The sequence below is a fragment of the Sturnira hondurensis genome, unplaced genomic scaffold (assembly GCF_014824575.4).
Source record: "Sturnira hondurensis isolate 20B ecotype Veracruz unplaced genomic scaffold, ASM1482457v3 Scaffold0017436, whole genome shotgun sequence".
Taxonomy (NCBI): domain Eukaryota; kingdom Metazoa; phylum Chordata; class Mammalia; order Chiroptera; family Phyllostomidae; genus Sturnira; species Sturnira hondurensis.
In genome coordinates this window covers 11,994,750-12,013,700 of record NW_028090067.1, presented here as the reverse complement: position 1 = coordinate 12,013,700, position 18,951 = coordinate 11,994,750, and the positions used below count along the sequence as shown (strand labels likewise).

Below are 18,951 nucleotides of genomic sequence, written 5' to 3'. Positions count from 1 at the left end.
GGGCCACATCACATGCCTTCCTCGTGGGAAAGATGGAGAAAGGAAATTAACCCTCAGTCTAAACCCTTCAGAAAAGAATGTTTCTCTTGAAATTCATACTGGGCCTATGTCTACATAGTACGGAGAGCATCTAGGTGTGCGGAAACAGTCTGGTTTTTGTTTTTATTTTTGTTTTTTAAGAATTCTATCCCCTTTTCCCAACTAGACACCTAAGGTTGGGCATAGATACAACAGGTCATTATTAGTAGTGATAATAAAAACTGACATTTACTGAGCAATTACTAGTAACCAGGCTTAATTTAATATAATCCCTTTATAATCTCTAAACCTAGCTAAGAAAGTAAGCAGTAGATGTTCTCTCGAAAAAGGAAACTCAGGCTTAGAGAAGTTAGATCATTTGCCCTGGGTCACACAGCTGGAAAGTGACTGAGTTGGGCTTTTTTTAAAGTATATTTTATTATTGATTATGTTATTACATTTTCCCCAACTTTTCTCACTTTGCCCCCCTCTGCCAGGTACCTGCCTCCCCTCCAACAATCCCCCCCGTCAGTTCATGTCTGTGGCTTGTGCATATACGTTCTTTGGCTTCTCCATTTCCTGTGCTATTATTTATTTATTTATTTATTTTTAATTTACTTATTGTTCAAGTACAGTTTTCTGTCTTACTCCCACCCCAGCCCACCCCCCAGTGCTCCCCACCTCCCTCCCATTTCCACCCCCCTTAGGGGTGGAAATACTCCATGTATCCTTTATACTAGTTCCTGTAATCCTATGCTATTCTTAACTCCTCCCTTTCTATTTTGTTTCTACCAATTATGCTTCTTAACCTCTGCACCATTTCCCCATTCTGCCCCTTTCCCCTCCCAGCTGATAACCCTGCAAATGATCTCCATGTCTATGATTCTGTTCCTGTTCTGCTTGTTTGCTTAGGTTTTATTTTTAGATTCAGTTGTTGATAGTTATGAATTTGTTATCTTTTTAATGTTCATGGTTTTGGTCTTCTTCTGCTTAAATAAGTCCCTTTAACATTTCATGTAATAACGGCTTGGTGATGATGAACTCCTTTGGCTTTACCTTGTCTGGGAAGCACTTTATCTGCTCTTCCATTCTAAATGATAGCTTTGCTGGGTAGAGTCATCTTAGATGTAGGTCCTCATTTTTCACCACTTTGAATACTGCTTGCCAGTCTCTTCTAGCCTGCAAAGTTTCTTTTGAGAAATCAGCTGATAGTCTTAGGGGAATTCCTTTGTAGGTAAGCCTCTCCTTTTCTCTTGCCGTTTTTAAGATTCTCTCTTTATCTTTAACTTTTGGCATTTTAATTAGGTTGTGTCTTGGTGTGGTCCTCTTTGGTCCAACTTGTTTGGGACTCTCTGTGCTTCCCAGATTTGTATGTCTATTTCCTTCTCCAAATTAGGAAAGTTTTCCTTCATTATTTTTTCAAATAAGTTTTTAATATCTTGCTGTTCCTCTTCTCCTTCTTGAATCCCTATGGTTCAGAGGTTGGCACATTTGGAGGTGTGTCCCAGAGGTTCCTAAGCCTATGCTCGCATTTTTTGAATTCTTGTTTCTTCTTTTTGCTCTGGTTTAATGTTTATTTCTTCCTCATGTTCCAAATCATTAGCTTGAATCCCTCCTCTGTTGGTTTCCTGTTGATTATTCTTTATTTCACTTAGTATGACCTTCATTTCTTTTATTATTATTATTATTATTATTATTATTATTATTATTATTATTTGCTCTACTCAAGAAGTTCTCTGAGCATCCTGAAAACCAGTATTTTGAACTGTATTTGATAGGTTGGCTGTCTTCTCATCACTTAGTTCTTTTTCTGGAGTTTTGTTCTGTTCTTTCATTTGGCCTGTTTTTCTTTCTCTCCTCATTTTGGCAGCCTCCCTGAGATTGTTTCTGTGTATTAGTAGCGCTGCTTTGACTCTCCGTCTTAGGAGTGTGGCCTATGTAGAAAAGGCACCTGTAAATTACATGGGATGGAACCAGAGGTAACTGCCAGGGTGGGGCGACCCACTTCATCACTTTGGGGCTCTGTGGGGAGGGACAATGCTGCCTTCTGACTTCTGGTGATCTGCCCGTCACTCATCCAGTTTCCAGTCACTTCACCTCCTTCCAGTGTGTGACTGGTACCTTTCCAGCTGCTGAATCCTGGAATGGGTGCATTTGCCCACATTGTAAGGTCATGCTGGCCCTTTAAATGGTGAAAACCTGGCAGTTTCTTCCACCATCCCAACCCCTATTGGTTTTTTCAGCCAGAGATAATGGGGATCTACCTTCCTGGGGCTGGCACCCTGGGCTGTGCAACCCTGGGCTGTGCAACCCTGGGCTGTGTGTTCTGGCCTGGAACTGGGGTCGCTCGCTCCCAAGGTATCCCTCCCGTCTGCTCTGTGGCCACTGCCAGCACCTTTCCGCACCAGCACCGCCTCTCCATCCATCCAAAGACTACAGCTTACTTTCCATGTGTAGTAAAGATAGGAATACTTTATGTCCCTATCTCTGCCAACAATAATTTAAAAGTGCCTCTACAGTGTAAAGGACCACCCTAACACTTTCATATCAGGGGAAAATAGCAAGTCCTTTGCTTCTACTAAAATGCTGTATGCCTTAATGGCCATCCCTTCCAACAGCTTCTCTCTTAATAAAACAGAAAAGAGGAGAACAGGATACAGCCTTGTGACTAAGAGTACAGATCACACATACATTAGGCCACTGACCCCCTTCAGGGACCTCACCTTTATCTTCCTCAGCTTCCCATTGCATAAAATGGAGTTGATAGTAATAGTACCCATCACATATATTTCAACAACAACTAATAATGCATTTAAAGCACTTAGGGCATGCCTCATACATGAAGGGCATTTAATAGACATTAACCTGAAAAACACAAGGAAAAGCTAGATTTATTACTTGCATTGTGCCTCAGAAAAATGGGGCATTAAGACTAATATTGCTTCCCATGCAATGAAGGTGTGTGTTTACCAGCCCCACTGCTAGAGACCGAGAGTCACGGAACCCCTGACTAGCTCTTCCCTCTGTCTTTAGCTGATTTAAACTGTGAATAGTGACAGTTTCTTCTGTAGAGGGTTGGAGTGAGCATTACATAAATAATGTATTTATTCAATATGAAAAAATGCTTATCAGCAAGGTGAAGACATATAGTATCAGATGCAGATATATGAGTATGTTATCTATTACCCCTTTCACATGTCATGCTCCACAGCCCTATTAGATGGTCGAATCAGTTTCACAGAAAATTGAGGCTCAGCAACTATTAGCTTCCAGAGCAAAGGCACACAGCTTCACGTGGCAGAGAAAGGCACCCTGTGAAAGGCAGCACCCTCCCCATCAGCATGCTCTGCCTTCGTTACTCCAGACAGTGGTTATTTTCTTCATGTGCTCACCACCCACTGGAATTACCTATTTTGGGGGTTTTCTTGTTTGTCTGTTTAGAATGTTTGCCCTGAAGGAACAGAGATGGCATTTTTGTTAAGCCCAGCACCAAGCAGAGTGCTGGGCACATAGCAGACACAGTCTGCACCCCAGCTAGTGTGGCTCAGTGGACTGAGCACAGGCCTGTGGACCAAAGAGCAGTTCCATTTCGTTCCATCCCCAGTCGGGGCACAGGCCTGAGTTGGAGGCCAAGTCCCCAGTGGAGGGTGCACTGGAGACAACCACACATGGATGTTTCTCTCCCTCTCTTTCTCTCTCCCTTCCCCTCTGTCTAAAAATAAGTAAATAAATAAAATCTTTAAAAATGTTTGTTTTTTTAAAAAAAGAAGACACAGTTTCCTTGAATGAATGAATGAATCAATCAATTGACAAAGCTAACATTTGTCCAGGCTCTACACCTGACCGCTCTGATGCACTGCCTCCCATTAGTGCCATCATTTAAAATCCTTTTCAAATGCAGAATCACATAATTCCCCTGAAGAAGTTTTCCCTGGAGCCTAAAGACCACAGCATTCTGTGATTCTCCACACTCACCCACGCGTTCCCCTTCTCACCGAGTGGAACCCAAATCCACCTCAAGGTCAGAGCCAGCCCCCAGCCCCGCCAGGCTGGCACTCCAGCAGTGGCCAGATGAAGTGGGCTGGGGGGGACAGGGGAACAGGCTCCTCCAGTCTGGTCCCCAGTCTAGCTCTGCCACATACAAGTTATGACCCCAGGAGAGGCCAGGCCCCCTCTCACTCTAGAAAGGAACAACGCGAAGCCGTGGTAAGGCTTACCCGGCCAATGTGTGGAAAATGCGTTCCAGGGCTGACACGTGGTAGGCACTCCACAGAGAGCACCCTTTCTCCTAGGCTCCGAGAGGACTGTTTTTATGTCCTTCAAAGTGCTCATCACTCTCAATGTGTCCACATTCTAAAGTCCTCAACAGCAGGAACCGTGGCCTTGTTCATCCCCTGGGTCTGTCACCTAACAGGTGCTTAGTAAGATTGAATAAAACCTCTGATTAATTCACCCAAACACTTTTTTCAAACTTTTACTTGGGATTTCCAAATAATCTGACTTTGGGTTCATTCTTGGTCCCCTAAACCTTAACAAAGCTGCAGAGACTTAGGACACAGAGTGAAAGGAGTGAGGACAACGTCAGAGACTTCTCCCATGTCTCCCACCCCACGGAGCCTTGGGGCCCTGCAGGGACAGAGCAAGAGTGTCCCCTGGGACCTGCAGACCATGAGGAACAAACTCGCAGGGCTCTGTGCCAGCAGAGACCTGCCACCTGGTATCCCAACTTGTGATGCCACCAATTTCCTACCTTCTCAGGCCTTTGGCAAGGACACCACGGCAAACTAAAACAGAACCCGGCTCAGAAACATAATCTTACAGTGTCGGAAGTGGAAGAGAAACCTGTGCTTGGTGGGGTCACAATAATGCCTCTTTCAGAGCACTTGTGAGGACCCATGACCGTAAGACTACCACGGATACGCCAGAAGTCACACAAGGACCTAGGTAACCGAGTCGTCGAACTCCAGATGGACCACGGCAGTCCCTACCACTACATTCAATCGGTTCATTCATCTGCGGCCAAAGGGAGAGAGAAGGAAAGGGGTCGTCTGTTCAAACGAACACCAGGAAGGGCGGCTCAGTGTAGCAACAGCCTAACCTCTTTCTCAAAGCTTGAGCCAGGGGGACTAGAGTCTGCTTTTCCTTTGATGGTCACATTTCGTCCCCTTGGCCAGTGTTCATTCCTCTCCCACATGTGTGCATGTCTGTGAGGTGGGCTTCGCCATCCATGGGCATTTCCGTGTTTCCTAGATCCACACCGGATACAGCCTCATAAAATCTAGTGTCTTCTAGTAACTCCTTTGGGGACACCAGCTGGCCAAAGACTTAAGGGATGTTCCTCGGTTGTCCTTGAGAAAGGAAATAATAGGCCTTTTTAAATGGCTATTGAAAGTTCTTGATTCTTAAAATCATAAATGACCTAAGTGGCTTTTCAAAATATTTTAGCATACCATTAGCTTGCAGAGCGACTCGCTAGCTGTGCAGAGGCCTACAGTTCAGACAGCGTCGACCAGCTCACATGCACGGCCTGAACTTTACAGTAAAAAGAGACATGTTCAACTTGTCAGAGAACCCCAGACTCTGTGCCGTCTCTCCCTTCATCTCACAGGCAAGGAAAATTAATCCTGGAAAGGCTAGAGTTGCCTAAAGGAACATTACTAGTGGCCGAGTTGGAATAATAACTCGGTTTCCCCCACTGTACCAAGAAAAAGAGGTCAGACAGGCTCTCCTTTCCACCAGCCCCCTCCAAGATTTTCCTGCCTTGTCCTATCTCCTCCCGCTTTCAGATCCGGTTGGAGAAAGGGGGAGAGAAATTCATCCTGGGTGATCCACCGGTGGTGGGGAAGAAAAGCCAGAACTTTTCACGTTAGTGAGCCTGTGTTTCGTTGGGGGGGAGGGGGAGGGGGAGGTGGGCGCACTGCCCAGCTGGCCTAACGTCGAGATGAGGAGGGAGGCTGGAAGAGAACCCGGAGGAAAGCGGTTGGAAGGGCAGGGAGGCTTGGAGTTGAGAAAAGGTGTGTGGCTGCGTTAGAGAAATTAGAGACCTCGGCACCTCTGGGAAGCTGGACGGCCTGGCTCCCAGAGTCGCAGGGCGGGCCCCCCCCCCCCCCCCCCCCCCCCCCCCCCNCGGCCCCCCCCCCCCCCCCGACCCCCACCCCAAACTCCTCTCTCCTCCTTGCACTCGGCCCTTTGTTGTCTGCTTCTGGCTCTCGCTCCTGCCCTCGGGTCCCCCGCCCCCCCTGAAGTCACCCCAACTGCACTCATAATATTTTGCTTTGCGCCAGGTCTGTTTTCTGCCACCAACTTCCAACAGTCTCCATGACGACGCACCGGGGAGGGGGCGGACGCAGCTACAGAAATCCCAGGGACTAGCCGCTGGACGGCCCCTGCAAACTTTTCCGGGTCCCCGGGTCCCGCAGACCCGGAGGGAAAGAGCAGCCGCGCGTTTGGGTGCAAGGCTCCCCGGCCAGGCCGGCGAGCTGTATCAACGGGGGCGAAGGCTGGAGCCACTGGGCCTGGGGACCGCGGGGACCGAGCGACTTTTACTTGACCCTACAGCCAAACCCAGACGCCGACACTTGGCTGGTGGCGGGGGTGGGGGCGCGCATTCCTCCCTTGCTGGCCACCCACCCACACACACGCACATGTTGGGGGGGGGGGAGAGTCAAAATTGGGCGCTGAAGCAAAGTTCAGTAACCCGGCCCATCGATCCCCGGAGTACGCAGGCCTGGTCGCCGGGACTGGGAAGCGGGCTTCTTGCCTGAGGCCGAGATTGGGAGAGCGTGGAGGAGGCCCGGGCCCCATTCCCACCCGGGCTCTCACTGCCTGGTGGGCCTTGCGCCCATGCCACTGAATGTCCTCACCTGGGGGCCGGCGGAGCCAGGTCGGGCCTTGTGCTGAGCCGGCACCTGTGAACCAGAGTGCCTTCCCGCCGCTCCGGCCCCGGGGGCTCAAATCGGGCTCCAGTTGTACTCTAGCCGCCCGGGCTCTGAATTCCAGAGTCGGGATCAGAAAGAGGGTGGAGGCTGGAGAGTCCAGCTCAGGCTCAGCGGGGCCCCTCTCTAATGCGCCATCCCGTTTAGGGAGAAAACAACCCTTCTTTTCCGTAGGCAATCAACCTGGCCCCCCGCCCAATTTGCACAAATTCTGCGAGGCTTAAAATTCTACCAATGTTTCCCCCTTCGTTCTCGAATTTTCTGGTACCTTCAGTAACTGAGCAACGCTCGCTTGGGCAGGGCAGCCCGGATTGGACCCACAGGTCAGAAACATGTAGGCACGGAGGATGGCCCGCGTGGATGAGGTGGGGTGCGTCCTCGCACTTGCGCAGCGTGGGCTGCGGAGCGGGCCGGGGAAACGTGCGCCCGCCCTGGCTGCAAAGGGTCACGGGCCGGCGGCGCACTGACCGCCCACGTGCGCGCCTGCAGCCGGCGCCGCCTGCCCGGCTCGGCCCCGCGGCCAGTCTCCCGGGAGAGGGGCTCCGCTTTGTCGCGCTCTTGGGCCAGCGAGCTGAAGGCCCAGGGCGCGCGCCGGCTCCCGGGCCTCCCCCGACGGGGCCATTGTCTTAGCCCCACACTTGTTGAGTATTTTGGAAAAACTTGAGGAATATATTACCGGCTCGGGACGCAGAACAAAGGGGCGCGTTTCCTCAGGTCACGCTGAAGTGGCCCCAAGGCAGACCGCTAGAGCCGGGCCCAGGCAACGCCGTTCTCCCTAGCCCGAGGCACTTTGCGGGGATTTTTCCTTTGAAGCGTAGGGGACAGAGGCCCGGCCGCCGGCCTCTCTGATCCTGGATGCTCCCGACTACGTCCCACCACTTGCTGCGAAACGGTTGTTCGAGCCCTTTCGGAATGAATGAAACAATAATGATATTCGTGGTCCCGGTCGCGCGCGATCTGCTGTAAAAGGAGCGAAACCGAACTGCTCCGGGGAGGCCCAGCCTCAGCGAGCCGGGGGCGAGTCAGGGCCTTTACATAACAAGGGGGACTCTGGGGGAAAGCTAATTGGATTAAGTTCGCTGGCCGGGAGGTGAGGGAGACTCTCGGACCTGGCTGCGCCCCGCCGCACTTCCCTGGTCGTCGGGTTCCGAAGCCTGAGAGGCATTGTCACCTGGTGCGCCTCGTGTCATTTCTCCACGTTACAGTTCACCAGAACTTTGGGTTTCGAGGTTAAGACGGCTATCCGGATGTTTCACTGGTTCGAAAGGGAGCGGAGAGTGGACGGAGAAGAGATCTCGGCTTCCCTACTGGGGATGTTTGCAGTCGGAGTAAAAGTGACCCGGTGCCCTCAGGCCGATCAGCTGCGTGGGAGACGAACCAGAACGTCCCCACAGTTCCGAGGACGCACAGAAAGGCTCCAGTCGTGTGGAAGGGGCGCCTAAGTCCCCAGCTGGGCTGTGGAAAGTGTGCGGTGCGGAGAAACCCCAGGTTCCTGTATGGGCCCCTTGCAAATACTTGGCCGCAAATAATGTGGTCTTGGGTTTAATTTTGTTCAAGGATCTTCGCCTCTAAAGTTGGGGTGCTCAGGAGGTGCGCAGCAGAGAAAACACTAGGCATGAAAATGTGGAGGGAGGGGCCCTTTCCCCCTTCTCGGTGCCTTCTTTATCTTCAACGGAGAGCACCCTAGGAGGGCCCACCTGGTGCGCGAAGGAGAGGTCTATAGTAAGCCGGTTCCCAGCCCCTGGGGATCCACACACACTCGGAGGAGCGCAGTGGAGGGGCAACTTCGCTGTTGGGATCAGCGATAGACACCTACCCCGGAAAGTTGAAGATGCCCCTGGCCAAAGGGGGTGAGTTTCCCGGGCGCTGAGGCGTGGGTAGAAGCCTGGGGGTAGGGGGCTGGAAATCTGTCTGCAGGGACCACAGGGGAACCATCTGGGTTGATGCCCGGATACCCCACGCCACCTCCCCGCATCCATTTCCAGCTGCTTTGGGATGGACGTGGGGAGACATCCGTGCGGTGTCCATGTTCGCTCAGGAAGGGGTCGCACGTGTGTTACGGGGTAGCAGAGGCTGAAAGACACTTGTTGCTCCGCGCATCCTCCAAGCAAGCCTGGTGTTAAAGCTACTACCTCGGCCCAGGCTGCGCTCACAGCCCTGTTTCTGCCCCATCCCCAACCCAGTCTCCTCCAGACTCCGGGAGGCTGCTGCAGAGCCCCACTAAGAGGAGACTGCTTGGGAGAATGCAGCCGGAGAAGGAAGTAAACTTCTTCCGCCTGGAAGGGAGCGTAACTCCCATCTAGAAGTTCCGCGGCTCTTCAAAGGCGTTAGAAAGGGGAGGTGGCGACGGCTCTACTGGAGAAAGGACGGAGGTGCCGGGCTTTTTCGTTGTAAGAGATTCCTTGGCTTCCTTCCTCAGTTTTTACAGATCGCGGGGACCCCCAAACTAACTGCCCACAGTCAACAGCTGCCCAAATGCCGAGCAGTTTGCAGACCCTGCCGCCAGGCCTCGCTAGCTGCGCTGTGTCCTGCCCTCCCTCCCGCAGAGCCACAACCCCGCGACGGAGCCCGTGGTTGGGTGCTCCTCCCCGCAGGGAGACTACACCCGGCCTGGGGCAGCCTGGGTCTCCCACCTCCTGACCCGGCACGGATTCCTCAGGACCACCGGGTTCGCCGTCGCCACTCCCTCCAGCAGCAGGTCGACACCAGCCCGAGCCTGGGTCCCCACCACCCAGGCGCTACGTCCTACTCCTCCTCTGGGAGTTCCGCTCCGCTTCCCGGCCCTTGCCCGCAGCCCCAGAGCACACTGTGCTACAGGGGCCCCCACCTGGGGGAGGAACTGCGCCCGGCAGGGGCGGTCGGCTCGCAGTTTCTGCGAGTGGCACCTCGAGCTCGCCGCGAGCCAGCGACTCTTTACGTAACTTTCTGTCCAGGACCAGCGAAAGCACGCGCCTCAGCGTGTGCGCGTGCACACACACACATTTGCACACACTTCTACGCATCCACTTGCACACGTTGCACATTACTCCGAACTGAAAGCTTGTGCACACCTTCCGTTATTTCCTGGGGCGTCACTGTCAAGTTGACCTTTCTGAACTTTTTGCAACTCTTTCCGAAGTTCCCCCTCTTCCCTTTCTTTTCCTCCCAATGCCCCCCTCCAACCTCCACCAATAGGACTAACCTGTGGAATCCATGTCGGGTTCCTCCAGTAACCCACAATGCATGCTCTTCCCATGGACAGCACAGGCGCCCCCCAAAAGTCCTGATGTTTGGGGATCCCCTGTGCTAGAGCCGCCCAGGGAGGAAGGGAGTGAGGAGGAGGGGAGAAGGAGCAAGAGGCGCAGAAGAGGGCAAGGGCAGAGGATAAAGGAGGAAAGGAAAAGAAAGAAAAGAGAAAGAGAAGAGGGGAGAGAGAGAAAGTGAGAGAGAGAGAGAGAGAGAGAGAGAGGGAGGAAAGAGCTCGGAGGAGGGGGAGAGAGAAAGCGAGCAGGCGAGCAGGCGAGGGGACACTCAGTAATCCAGCCGGGCAAAGCCAAACCCGTCAAAATGTTTGCGGATGTTTCATGGGAAAAAGCATCATTTTATAGGAGCCCCGATGGGAGCGATGTCATTGATAGGCCAGCCGGCCTGATGAATGGCCGCTCGTCAGATGGGGCCGTGGCGAGGCGCACTGTGAAGCCCATTGTGGGCCTGTTTTGAATAAGAAAAGCCGCCTCCGAGAAGGGGGGCTCGGAGCGACGCAATCCCAGCCCTCCGACTTCCCCCTTCTATTATAGCATTAGCAACGTTTTTCTTATTTAAAGTTCCAGAGGCCTTCTGCAGCCTGCGCCCGGCGCTCATTACAGGCGGAATCAAAATTGGCTTAGATGTGGCCCCTCTCCCCTCCCCTCCGGGCCCTCCCCTCCCCGGCCGGGCCAGGCGAGGCGCAGGCATGGGGTGGGGGGTGGCGGCAGGGGACTCAGGGAGCCTGGGGAGTCGCCTGCGCGGCCACGAGTGGGCCCCGCTACTTTCCCTCTCCTCTTGTGCACCCCCCTGCGCAGTTGGGTCCGGAGCTGGACTTAAGTGGGGGCCCTGGGCATGCGGGAGGAGGTATGGCCTGACCCCTTCCACGCGGGTCCGTGGACACGAGTGGAGTAGAGCCAGCTTGGGAGGGGTGCAGAAGAAGGGGAACTGCAGCCCTGAGACCCCACCGCCCAACCTGGGCGTGGAGACGGCCGCCTGGCAGGGCGGGTGTGAGGGGCTGACTCGTCTCCTCCAGAACTTTCTGTCTTCCTCCAGGTCTGTCTTCTTCCCTCTGTCTCACTCTGCCCCGCTCCCGCCCCCTGTGCCCCTCTCCTTCTCCCGTTCAGCCTTCCTGTCCAGCCCCTGCCCCCACGTCTCTTTGTCTCTCCCTGGGACTCCGTCCCTCTCCGTCTCTATCCCCTTGGTCACTCTGACACCCCTCCTCCCCGCCTCTTCCCGTAACTCTGTCTGTCAGTCTGTCTGTGTCTCAGTCCCTCCCTCCCTCCCGCTTCCCGCCCTCCTCCCCCACCCACCACCGCCAGCCGCGAAGTTTGTGAGAAGCCCCGGCATCCAAGTGGGGACGCGCTTTTCCCAGGGACCCCCTCCTCGGCCGAGTCTAAAGTGCAGAAAAGAGGGGGCGAGGCCCGGGGGCTGGAAGGGGAAGCGGGGCGGGGGCAGGCAGCGCCTCTGCGGCCCCAGAAAGCGGCCGCTCGCGGGCCGGCGCGCTGTGATTAGAATATGAATGGGGCTCGGCGGCGGAAGAGAAAGGCGGGTTACCCGGTGCCCGACCATGGACAGAGGCAGCGCCGGCGCGGAAGGGGCGGGGCGGGGCGGGCGGCGGGTCCCTACCGCCCGGGCCCGGGGGTCTCTAACCCGGACCTCAGGCGGGGCGCTGGCGAAGCCCGGTCCGCTGTCCGGAACAGGGCCCGGCGGGACAGCGTTTGAATGTGCGGGGTGGGGGCTGTGGCGAGGGGCCAGCGCGTGCCCGGCCAGGTCGCGGCATGGGAGGGAGGCCGGCTGGACAGAGCCCCGACCACCTGCGGGTTTCGGGGCGCTGGGTTCGGATCCAGCCAGATTCCGCACTCTCCTGGGCCTCAGCTTCCTCATCTGAAAAAGGGCAGATTTGGCCAAGAGGTCCCTTCGCAAAGTCTGGGGGAAGGTCCGACGAGGCGGTGGACTTGCCAGGGGCCAAGCGCGCTGTTCCTCTGCTTGCACCTCTCTCTACCGTCCGCCCCTCGCAGCACATCCCCGCCCGGCCCGCTGCTTCCAGCCCCGGGTCTTTCTACGCGCCGCCTCCTCTGCGTGTCTGCGCCTGGCCACGCCGTGCGAGGGTCTCCTCTGGCTTCAGCCGCTGCCTGGTTCTTCCCCGTGTGGTTCTGCAGGGCCAGGCTCCTTCTGGTCTGCCTGCGGCGGTTGGTGAAGGGGAGGGGGTCCGTGAAAACCTTAGGCAACCGAAGGCGCCGGTGCTGTGCCTGCCGCCACGCACCGCGGGGTTTGGAGCCAGATGTGAGCAGCAGGGTCCACCGCTCGCAGCCTCGATTTCTCTTTCAGCGAAGCTGGACGAATGAAAAGCCTCCTGCGCCCACTGCAGGGGCCAGTCCGGGGGTAGAAGAGAAGCCGGGGCTTCACTCGGTGCGTTCCGGTGGCAGCCGGGGAAGGTCCGAGGAAGGTCCTCAGCTTGGGATCTGTCACTACCCTGAGAGCATCGGGCCGGGAAGAGTCTTTGAGGGGTCCCGGGACTGTCCAGGGGCGGGCGACACTATTATTATGGCTGTTGTTGTTATTAACGAAAAATGGAGGTGGGCTGGGCCGGCTCACGCGGGGGTGGGGGGGTGGGGGGGTGGGGTGTGGAGAGGAACGAGGCGAAAGTGGGCCGCGCGGGGCAGGGCGAGTGCCCTGCGCACTCAGGACAAGGCTAGCCCGGGCGCAGCCGGTCCGCGCCCTGCGCCTTCTGATCTGGGAGGGCACCGGTTCTCAGCCACCACTGTGCCGCAGCACCTGGGGGCTTCAAGAAATGAAAAACGAGCACTTACTCATACCTTAGCAGATTTTTCTTGCACACCTACTACATGCCCAATGCTGTTGTAGCCACTGGGGATACAGTGTTGAACAGACGAGACTAAAACAAAAATAAAAAACAAAGCAAAAAACTTATGTCTTCCTGGAGCTCAAACTGGAGTGAAGTGAGACAGATAACTTATCAAATGCATAACTGGATCATCCAGGCAGGCGGTGGGACAATGGGAAGGACCTCTCTAAGAAGGTCACATTTGGACTTTAAACTGGTGCTAGATGTAGGGACTGTGACAAGGGAGTGTTCAGTTGTGAAAATTCATCAACTGTGTACACTATGACTGTGCATTTTTCTAAGTGTATTTCGAATTTCAGTACAATGTTTGTTTAGATTTCATGCTAACTCCACAATAGCAATAGCTACAGTTCACCCTGTGTGTACTGACGGCCTGCACACCCACTGCAATGGGCATTTCCACATGTTGTCTCATCAGTCCCAATAGTACATTGCACGTATAGCTATTATTGTCGGACCCACTTTCAGAGAGGAGGGCAACTGGGGTTCAGAATGGATCTTGCCCTTGGACAAAACAGCGAACAATCCAGCTCTTATGCCCCAGAAGTTCCAAGTCTAAAACAAATGTAGCACAGGCTTGTGGTAGGGAAACTGTGGGTCTTGTGGGAAAAGAGGGGTGGAGGGGAGATGTCCCTCAAGGGAGTGATGACGAAGCCAGGCAAGGGCTGGAGGGTGTTGCAGACAGAGGCCAGGGAGAACAGGAGAGGGCGTGTGGCGTGTCTGGGTGCTGGAGCCTGGGGCAGCTGCACATGGAAGTGCTGGGGCGGGGGGAGTAATGGGCGATTTCTTTGGGAGTCAGGCAGGGATCTGATCAGGGGAGCCATGCTAAGAAATCTGTCTTGCAGGGCGGGGTGTCGAGCATATAGGACTAGATTCCCGTTTTGCAGATGCCAATGTGGTTACATGCAATCTCAGGGTGGGGGTTGGTCACTAAAGGTGAAAGTCATGGTGAGGAGGGGAGTGAGAGCCACGCATCCATGGTCTGAAACATAAGACAGGGCAGTGTGGGTGTCAGATATACTGAGGGGGCCACATCCACCAGCCTTGGTATTGACTGGACGTAGCCAATGAGGGGCAAGGATGGGTGATGTCAAGGTTTCTGACTTCACTACTGACACCATTTGCAGAGAGCAGCCAACTGGGGAGCGGGGGTGGCAGGGGGAGGGAAGATTTGGCAGCAAGGGAGAGGTGACTTGAAGCGCCCATAACACTTCTCAGCAGCCCAGCAGTGAGAGCAGGATGGGCACAGCCCCACAAAAGCACGGGGGCGGCACTGCTCATGCAGACCGGTGGCTGCTGAAGGCCCTGGAATGGGCGGATGGGCAGCATGGAAGGGGCAGGTGCAGGACAGCCCCCCCTCAGACCACTGAGATACCGGCGTGCCCTGCCCCCACTGCCGCGCCCTCCACGGTGCCCAGTGTGCCCCGCACCCACGTTATGGGAATCGTTTACTTGTCTGGTGCTTTTTTCCTCTAAGGAACTTATCACCATCTAAACTTGTTTGTTTTCTTTTTCATTTTATGCCTCTCCAGAATGCAAGTGTCAGGAGGGCTGCTACCTTGTCCTTCCTGCTCACTGCTGTCACTGGACAGCATTTAGTGACCACCATGAACGGCCCATTCACTGGCCTGACCCGCAGCAGGTGACACAGACCCATGAGTCCCACAGGACGATGGATTTCCTTGTGCAGCGAAGTCACTGGCCGTGAGCTTTCCACCTTGCACCGCACTGAAAGGTTCAGTTGTTCTAAGTAAAAATCAGATACAGCCCCCTTCAACAGATTCTGAAAACGAAATGGAAAGGTCAGTGTCCCCTCTTTGCAAATCTCCAGAACAGCCACCTCATGCAGTGTAGACACCCGGAACACCTGCAGGGACGTCAGTGGAGCAGCCCCGTGGACGTACAGCACAGCAGAGGGAACGTATTCAGTAACAGTGTGGGGACAGGTGGGCAAGGGACTCACTGGGGCGACCGCTTCATAAGTGATGTCTCATCANACTGGCCGTGAGCTTTCCACCTTGCACCACACTGAAAGGTTCAGTTGTTCTAAGTAAAAATCAGATACAGCCCCCTTCAACAGATTCTGAAAACGAAATGGAAAGGTCAGTGTCCGCTCTTTGCAAATCTCCAGAACAGCCACCTCATGCAGTGCAGACACCCAGAACACCTGCAGGGACGTCAGTGGAGCAGCCCCGTGGACGTACAGCACAGCAGAGGGAACGTATTCAGTAACAGTGTGGGGACAGGTGGGCAAGGGACTCACTGGGGCGACCGCTTCATAAGTGATGTCTCATCACTACCTTGTACACTTAACACTAATGTAATACTGTGTGTCAATTGTAGTGGAAAAATTGAAAAATATTTTTTAAATCTCCAAAAACATGTGCCCACTTCTATTTCAGACTTGCACTATGTGTGGGGCTAAGCCTGGGTCACCTTCAGCGGAGAAGCCTCTGCTGAGTAAGTCCTTCCCCCACTCCCTTCCTCCCTCCCTTCCTGCTGATTCGTGAGCATTCAGTCACACGCCAGGCTCTGCTCTAGGTTCAGAGGGGAGCAGGAGAGACCAGCTTCCTCCCCTCCCCTCCACCTCTTGGAGTTTACATTCTGTTGGGAGGGCCAGCAATAAACAAACTAAAGACAGACCATATTCCTGCCTTCATAGGTCTTACATTATACCAAAGAGAGGAGCCCCAACCTTATGTTTGTTAAGGATTCATTTGCTAATGAGTTAAGTAATTGCTTCCACAAACATTGCCTGAGCACCTCACAGACCTCTGTGAGGTGTGGGGATAAATCGTCCCGCAAGACTGTGTTTCCCCTAAGTTGTCCTGGTTCAGTGAAGGGCAGTGGAGAAGAAATACAGACAGCTGGGTAAGTATTCCACGAGGGACGCGCTGCAATGGGAGGGGTGACGCCCAGCTCCCGCTCACCTGAGGGCTTTTACTGATCTCTGCTCACAAGTGCCATTTGTACTCAGAAAAATGCAGAGAGATACATGCAGAGACCTGAAAGGGACAGCAGTCTGGTCTCCCACTTTCTAACTCACGGAACCCTGCGCTGTTTCTTAAGTGTCAGCGCGTAGCAGAGCCGGCGGGAGAACTGGTCAGCAGTGCACACCGCTGAGTCCTGTCCTCAGGAATCCTGACTCAGAAGGTCTGCAGTGGGCCCAGTCATACTTTAAAAAAAGGCCTATTAAAAATTTTTCAAAGAAATGTAAAAGAAGAGAGAATAGAGCAATGCATGGCCACGTGACCATAAAGTAGCTCCAGTTACTATCACTATGTGGCCAATGCTATTCCATGTATAATTCCACCCTGTCACCCACGACCCCCCACCTTGTACAGGTTGATTTCAATGCAAATTCCAGTCATTGTGTGCTTTCACCCATAAACACTCTTACTTAGCATATCTCTAAAATAAAATATTTTTTTCAGAAAATCAAAATCACGTCACCACTATCACACCGAAAACATTCGACGATCATCAAAATGTGCTGTGCAGCCCTAGCTCAGTTGGTTAGAGAACTGTTGTGATACGCCAAGGTTGCAGGTTCAATCCCTGGTCGAGGCCCATCCATACAGAAATGAACCAACGAATACATCAGTGAGTGGAACAAGTCAGTGTTTCTCTCTCACTCTCTCTCTCTTCCTCTCGCTCCCTAATAGTTCATAAATTTAAAAAAATGTTAAATTTACTGTTCAGATTTGCCTAATTTTTTGATAATTCTTTAAAAGTGGGTTTAAAGATCCTAACCAGATCTGCACTATGCATTTGGTCGCTATGTCTCTGAAGTCTCTTTGAATCTGGGGATCTTCCCTCCCTACGCTGGCCCCTCCCACTTATTTGTTGACAGAACCAGGCTGTGTGGCCAACATTTGCTAACTGCACCCCTGCTGTGCCGTTTGAGGCACTCCCCTCTCCCCCATGGTTCCCGTGAATTGTTAGTTGGGTCTAACTAACAAGTTAGTTAGAGAGAGTCAGGTTCAAGTTTTTGGCAAGAAGGGCACATAGGTGGTGCTATGTACTTTCTATTGTGTCGCGTTGGGACCAATACTACGTCTCTGTGGGTTGGTAAGAGCGGGGTTAGAGCCATTACCAGGCTCCAGGTTCCTTCCACACTCATTTCCCACTTTCTGCTTGTCCTTGTCCTCTGTTATTAGGACACAATCACACATTCTTCATTCTTTAGGATCACAAGGTGGCTGTAGTTGCCAAAGCATCATAGCCTCTTTCACAAACTTCTCAAAGACTGGAAGGAGAAAAGAGACTACGTTTCTCCCCCTGTCCTCTTATAGGAGTAGGAAAACTTTCTCAAAAGCCTCTTGGAAGAGTTTTCCTCCTGCCCAGTTGGATCATTGATTTACCTGGCCATTCCTAAACCGGCGAAAGCCAAGGACAAAGGCCATGGACCAAGTTTGGTTCTCAGAGGAACCAAACTTCTTCCAGGAGTGTCTACCACACCTTGTAGGAGAGGATCGGCCTTGCAAAACTTCATGCTGTGTGGTGGGAAGGAGCCTTGTGCTCAACCAGAAAAACACACAGCTCGCCAACCAATGCCATCACAGCAGGCTCTTGCCTCGTCAGAGCCCCGGGCCTCCAATACTCCTGCTGGATTTCCATCCACGGTTCACGTGTTGGCGCGTAATATTCACCGAGGACGACACGAAACTTTGTGCTCTGCGCATCTTTTATGACGTGCTCTTCATAACTTAGTTCCTTGGCTTGGTTTGATGGCTGCAAAGAAGATCCATCCCCAGCCCTACAAAAATCTCTCTCTCTCTTATTCATGAGAGGAACTGATTTACTGGAGTGAAATGCTTCACTCTTGGCCGCCAGTGCTGTTGCAGACAGTAGGCAGATCACGCTCAGGAACCATGCACTGAACGAACGAATGTCTGCTTTTAAAATGCATCACTGACGGGGAAATAATGTGCACACTTTCGGCAATTCTGAGAGGGATTCCAATGGGATTTCGGTTTATCTGAAAGTGTTAAATGGTGGGACTTAGTCAAGAAAATTTTTATCATTTTTAAGGTTTTTTTTTTAGTTTAAGATTTTATTTTCTTTATTATTTTTATTTTTAGAGAGAGTGGAAGGGAAGGAGAAAGACAGGGAGGGAAAATCAGTGTGTGGTTGCCTCTGTGTACTCCCCACTGGGGACCTGGCCTGCAGCCCAGGCGTGTGCCCCAACTGGGAATCTTTGGTTTGCAGGCCGGCACTCAATTCACTGAGCCACACCAGCCAGGGTAAGAAAATTTTATCTTAAAAAAATTTTGCCTTTGTTAAATAACAAATACATATTTGCTATTATACCTTAAAGTATATAAGGATATATTAAAAATTTGTCATTTCATTTCCACCCTATAATCTTACTGTGGTAACACATATTCATAGTTTGGTGTATGTCATTTGACAATTTTCTCTGTGCTCAAGCATAAACAGCTGAACAACTATTTAAGAATAATTCATAGTTTGGTTGTGCCACAAACTCTCCAGAGTTTCCCTTCTTGAAGGTCATTTGGGTCATTTCCAGGGCTTTTCTGTCTGTTCGTTTTTTGTTTGTTGCCATCACGGATGATGTTACAATAAAGCATTCTCGTACACATGTTCTTAAGTATCAGTGCTTTCAATTTCTTAATGACCTCGATGGATTGCTTGACCAACAAGTTTACTGGTTCACACTTCCACCTTCACTATATTAAAGTGCCAGTTTCTGCCTGCCCTTGCATGCACTGAATGTTATTACTTTAAAACATTTTGTAGCTAAATGTGGAGTAAAAATGGTGAATAACTGCTGTTTTAATTTGTATTAGTGACATTCAGCACCCTTTCTTGTACTTATTTGATTTTTGTCCTTTGTAAATTGTCCTTTGTAAATTGCTTATTTCTACCCTGTGTTAAGTAGCC

The 18,951-nt window shown here is 52.5% G+C and overlaps 1 protein-coding gene across 1 annotated transcript in view; it reads right to left on the bottom strand.

Moving 5' to 3' along the window:
- Positions 1–10,266, bottom strand: part of RFX4 (regulatory factor X4) — a 136,331-nt gene extending 126,065 nt beyond the window's left edge. The window contains exon 1 of the mRNA XM_037068420.1: positions 10,135–10,266. Within this exon, the coding sequence (XP_036924315.1) occupies positions 10,135–10,177 (43 nt within the window). The 5' untranslated portion in view covers positions 10,178–10,266. The remainder of the gene's footprint in view (positions 1–10,134) is intronic.
- Between the last annotated feature and the right edge of the window lie 8,685 nt (positions 10,267–18,951).